The sequence below is a fragment of the Hippoglossus hippoglossus genome, chromosome 4 (genome assembly GCF_009819705.1).
Source record: "Hippoglossus hippoglossus isolate fHipHip1 chromosome 4, fHipHip1.pri, whole genome shotgun sequence".
Classification (NCBI taxonomy): Eukaryota; Metazoa; Chordata; class Actinopteri; order Pleuronectiformes; family Pleuronectidae; genus Hippoglossus; species Hippoglossus hippoglossus.
Window position 1 is genome coordinate 15,287,224 of NC_047154.1, and position 6,000 is coordinate 15,293,223.

A 6,000-nucleotide genomic window follows, 5' to 3' on the forward strand; every position below is an offset into this window, starting at 1 on the left:
GCATGGTCTTCGAAATATATATTTTGATTTATTGACTAGGTATTCATGGAGGCACAGTGAGGATGTATAACACATAACTGGTTTGGAAAATGTTTTTCTGTCATTCTCTGCTCATCATAAAGAATCCAAAACCAAAAATCTGCCTGTAAACCTACAAGGAATAATAACGTCACATTTAGTTTTCAGTTTTACACTGAAATGTTAAGACATATATAAACCAGGATTATTGATTAACGATGACATTTAAAACACTTGTAGTTAATACATTTTCTCACTGGAACTACTTTCTACCAAATACTCCCACCAACAAGGCTCCACTAGTCTGTGCCGTAAACAGTGAAACGTTTACCTGGTACCAGATGTTATGTTCAATCTCTAATTCAATCTTCTCTTCATTTGTTATCTCTGCTGGGCTGGCCTGCAGTCAGCTGCAGCAGCAGAGATAACGCTCAGACAATTACTAAGTATAGACTACATGTAGCTCCACTGGTATTTACGTGACATCAACAGACTACATGCACTAAGACGAGGTGGTGCCAGAAGCTTGGTGATATAGGTTTTAACCATAATACTGAATATGAGACTGTATCAATATTGCTGCACGACAGCTTCCCAAAAGTGAACCCAAAGTATCTTGAATGCCCCCTGGTGGCTGGCTGCAGTATAGGTCATAAATCCTGTCTCCTCCGTGTTAGTGGGTGGGACTTGGACCAAACTATAAAAGTCAAAGTAAATGATCTTACATTTTTCTCTGAGATAATTTATGTAATTTTAACTCATATATCATTGGTATGTTCAAGTGCAAATTTATCCAGTAAGTTTGGTTTTAATTAGTTATTTGATGATATAAAAACTGGGTGAAACATCATGAAGGACAGCTGAGACTGACTCATGATTGGTCGAGCGTGTGTGTATAAGCGGAACCTCAATACTACAGCTTCACACCACGATCTCGTCTGCACAGACTCTGTCTCCCAATGACGTCAAAACTGAGGGACGGTCGTACCCGTACAACCGGAATAAGTTGAAACACGTCGTCCATCACATTAACAGTCTATGTCTCTCATAACTGCCTAAAAAGCATGCCTCTTCATCCTGTAAACCAAACTGCATTTATTTTTGCTTCCCCAGAGAGGCGGCCAGTAACTTCCTGACTGCCTTAAGCCTTCAGAGGAAGAGCCGGAGTCGCCAGCAGTCCCACCAGGTGATGTCTGGAAACATCTGGGCTGCTCTGAGGATAGCGTTGTCCATGATGGACCAACCAGAACTCTTCCAAGCTGCAAACATCGGCGACCTGGATCTCCTCATGCGGGCCTTCAACCTAGACATTTGAGGAATGGGAGGTAGTGATGACAGCATCCCCCCCCGCCCCCTTCACTTTTACTCTGTAGTTTTTAACCCAACAGCCAAAAGCCCAAAGTGCACACGTCAGAAAAGACAGGATGTGATGTTAGAGACTACAGTGTGATTTTTTTATGCACGTCAAAATTAACTGCAGTTGTCAAAGTTTTTTTTCCCGCCCCAAGTACCTTGGAGCAGCTCCGAGGACAGGTTCTTCCAAGTGCTTGAAGTGGCTGCTTTGTGATGGATTTGCACTGCAATTTGTGATTTCCCTGAAGAGCACAAGGACAGGCAAAGATTGTACGAGCAATGCCTTAGAGAACACATCAATTAAAAACTGACTCATCCAGTGGAACAGAGCTGAGCCAGGAGAGACGAGCAGGCAGACAGTCGGAGCCTCACACGGTGTTTGCAGGGTAAAGACGAGGTTTTGTGGAGGAAAAGAAAAAAAAAACTTTTTTAAGACTCGAAACTGTTCTCTCCTCCTGAGGGTCGGATTAGAGTGCAACTGATAAAGACTGCACCACATGACCCGGACCCTTTGACTCCTGTCCCCTGGCTTGTTTTCATCCTCTTTCAACACAAAATAATGATACTGCATGAATAAGCATTTTTTTCATGAACGGATTCCTCTTTAAAATTAACATACTTTTAGAAATGTTTCCCTTTGCACTTCAGACAACTTCCTAACCCGAGTGGAATGTGGTAGCCAGGTTGTAAAGCCTTACTCACATGCATGCAAATATTTATTTATACTATTTTTATGGCAACAAAAAAAACCTGCAAAGCCATTTTTAGACTGCTTTTCGATTTCTTTAAATAACTGCCGTCTCCTGAACTCGAAAGCTTTCTGAGTTATTCGTTTTTTGTTGGGTTTTTATTTGTACGGCCTTGGCTCAGAGCTTCTCTTTGTTCCCTTTATGCTGACTGGTCGGAGAAGTCGACACAGACGCCGGGCAGCGACGTGATCTGTAAAACCTTCATTAGCCTGGAAACCTTCTAACAAGCGGGGAAAAAACATCTCTTTTCATCTTCAACCCCTGTAATGACTCTAGAGGCTTTAGCATTTGATGTCAGCATTACATCCTAATGTCCCCCCACGCTGTACACAGTATAATAGCATTACAGGTAAAAGATGTGTATGGAGCTGCAGGCCAGGACCCACAGCAACAGCTTGGGGTTTTTCCCAATGCAGTCATTTGTTTCTTTGCCGCGTCTCCACAGGGCATTATGTACATGATTTAAATATGTATGTAAGCCTGGGCGGAATGCAAACAAGCTATTTAGTTTACCATCTGTAAACCTCTAGTCCCGTCACGATAATTCAAGACATGAGATCATCAAACAGGATGGGATGAAATGCAGTGATTCTTTTCCTTTTTCCATAACCATGCTTTTTTTAGCTGACGGCTTCTCTTGCCTCACTTTTAGTTTGAAAGTTGCTCTGTGAGGTGAACATCCCGTTCCTCACGGTGCCACAGAGTAAATGATGAATAATCTGCTGGAGTGGAGAGCTCAGCACCTTGGCGTTTGACAGGCGTGTCTGCAGTCCGGGCCGCGCTGCAGAAGGTTGTTTTTATCTCAGACCCTATGCAAAAAGGTTGTGTTTTATGTTGCCGTTCGGGAATTGTCGGTTTGTCCTTCTGCAGAACAAAAGGAGGCGAGTGATTCTGTGCTTTGGAGCGGCGATATCAGCGGGAACCAGGGACCAGCACGATGGCCATTCATCTATTAAACTGTACAACTGTACCATTAGGAAACTAGGGGAGAACAAAAACAAGAGGAAAGTAGGCAGGGAATGTGGACGTGTAGTCTTCATGTTTTATAACCCTGTGGTGTAGCGATATGTCTACGACCTCAATTGCACCCGACAAAATCAATGCTGTACATCAAGCTTTGTTATCAGGTACATGTTTTATTTCGCCGGGCCGCTGCATATGTTCCCTTTGAAACTCACCCCAGATGCACTTTAGAGAAGGAAAGTCTCATTATTCAAGTCCACAGCTCTGGTATTGAACCAAATATGTTACAATACTGAAACAGACAAGCGGCTGCTGTAGTCAGATACTTCAAACACACTGTTGGCACAGAGTCTCTGTGGTCAGCCATGATGTCAGATGGATCGAGGAGGCGGCGGAGTCCCGGTGAGACACAGCACATATGTGCGTGTCATGAACAATATCCGTCAGAGTGGCATGATGACAAAGGTGAGGAGGCCAAAGCAGGAAGCACAGATGGGTTCACTCTCATTGTTAAATAAGTAATGTTCACTCATGATAGCTGTATGGCTCGAATGATGGCAGTGATTTTGATAATCGTCATCATGAAGAAAGTGAAAATAAATTCCTGCATCTGCCCTCTAAATCAAATCCCCTCCAAAAGTCAAATGGATTCTTCCATGTAGCATCCACCCCTGTCACATCAGTGTATGTGGTAATGCTGCAGCTAGAACAACTCACTCCATCCACTTTTCTTTCCATAAACACATGCAACTTGTAACATTTGCCCGAGAGATTGTAGAGAAGGAGTTATTCTTCAGACCAGGATCTACTTCTTTTTCCTTTTTTAAAAAATTATCACATATTCTGTCCCCGGTCGTCCCAGCTGTCTTCGCTCTTAGCATCGAACTGTAGAAACTCTAAAAACATGATGTCTGCTAAAATGATCAACTCTAGTTTTCCTATGGGCTTGTAGACCGTTGCTTTTTTTTTTTTTTTTTTTTGCATTTCCAGAGATGTGTTGAAAATGAAGAACTTATTTTTTTAAAAGAAACCTTTAATCGCTGGCTTGAAATCTAAACTTCTACCGTGTGCGTCATACTGCAGTGCGTTGAGATATAGGATGCCTGGCGACACATTTCTTTCCGTAGAACCTACTACTGAACCCTCTCAGGTGAACTGACCTAGCTTAACGCATGCTCCTGAGGAACTGAGGTGGATCGCATGCTAGCTCCTCCTGCATTTCTTTGTTGTGGATGCTGTTTATTTTCATCGGTATGCATGAAATACATGGATGTGCTCGCTTTCTCTCCCACTAACATATACAAATGAAATATGCGATGAAGTTTCCTTACAATATTTTTACAATACACTTTTAGAATCTGCAACCTTGACAAGAACTGATGTATATATTCAGTACACATTCTGCACAATAGGCTTTTTGTTGCATAGAACAAGAGGGTGTACGAAGCTCGAGCAGAGAAACAAGTGTTACAGCGCAACACACTTCATCTCTTTCAAACGTACCTGAGCTTGGACACTTGTGTATCGCTACAACTGGCATAGGTATATTCTGTAGAAACTGGTAACCACTGCAATAACCCCAACCTATAAAGCTGTTGCACCACATGTTTTTAAAGGAGACATATTGTGCTTTTCTAGTTTTTCTCTTCCTCTCGTGAGTTATACAGGTTCTGGTAAATGTTGTGCAAAATTAAAAAGCCCAAAGTCCGCAGTAAAAGGAGCTCCTCTCCCCGAAAGGAAACACTGCTCCTGAAACGTCTCGTCAGTCAGTCTGGCCCATAATTAAAGAAACAGGAGCTAAAACGAAGAGTTTCAGACAGAGGCTGAACAGAGGAGCTGCAGCAAGTATGAGGAAAGTGACGTGTTTTCTGAACATTAAAGCATGTAAACCTTCTCAAGTATTAACCCAAATTAAAACTATGAAGCTGGCTCCTTTAATGTTGAAACTTGATCATGTCTAACACCATATAAATACATAATTATGCACTTGTTTGAAGTTTTAATGTCATATAAATTCTGTTTGATCACACAAAAATCTGATCTCATTAAATATTATTTCACTTGGTTTCTTTCCAAAAGAAGACTTTAGAGCAGCTTTTTCCAGGCAGTTCTGTGACACTTTGTGATGAAAAGTGTCAAAGACAGAATGAAATAAAATGGTCACAATGAAGAATTTCTATAATAATGCAGAGGTTTCAAAATGTATTGATTATTGTACTTTCTCTGTAATTGTTCACGGTATTATTTATTTTATAATATTTTATTTTAAGGTTTATGCAGGGTTCTCCAAATTAAATTTAGGAGAATTGTTTTTGGCAATTTGCTAAAAACTAAATGTGTTGAGTCTCTTTATAAAATGTTAACCACAGCTTCATGGGTTGGGGTTCATGAAGGTGATCGGTACATGTACATTTCTTTCTTCACTCCTTTAATTCAACATGTGTACAAAGGCAGTTTGTTCTGGTTTATTTATCAATGCATCAGACGTGTGAATAAATTGATATTTTGATGAATGAAATTAGAAAATATATACTTTATATACAGTAGTAAATTTACTGAAACACCTACTATAATGCATATAACTCTCCCTGTATAATCACAAGGAAAGCATTAGCACCTTTGAAACTTACAATATGAAAGTAATCTTTTAAAATAAACTGTTGTTATATATTCTACGCTCTGGTGTCTCGTTTGTTTTCTTACACAACACTTGAACTGCAGTTTCTCTGTTCATTGTTAAAGAAGCCAAGTCTCAACAAAGGTGTAGTTTATTAAATTATCCAAACATTGTAAGTAAACAGTGCCACTGTACTGTCATGACTCTATCCACATACGTCAAAGCCATTTTTGGATAAACGCATACATTACAAAATTAAAATAATCCCTTCAGGAAAACTATGTAATGGGAACTACACAA

At 40.5% G+C, this 6,000-nt stretch overlaps 1 protein-coding gene across 5 annotated transcripts in view; it reads left to right on the forward strand.

Annotated features, from left to right (window-relative positions):
• Positions 1-4,486, forward strand: part of pex5la (peroxisomal biogenesis factor 5-like a) — an 85,622-nt gene extending 81,136 nt beyond the window's left edge. For 4 of the 5 annotated variants that reach the window (XM_034583355.1, XM_034583357.1, XM_034583358.1 and 1 more), the window contains one exon: positions 1,132-4,486. In XM_034583355.1, coding sequence (XP_034439246.1) covers positions 1,132-1,333 — 202 coding nt within the window. In that variant the 3' untranslated portion in view covers positions 1,334-4,486. The remainder of the gene's footprint in view (positions 1-1,131) is intronic. The other variant, XR_004613667.1, reaches the window with a different exon arrangement.
• The last annotated feature ends 1,514 nt before the right edge of the window (positions 4,487-6,000 follow it).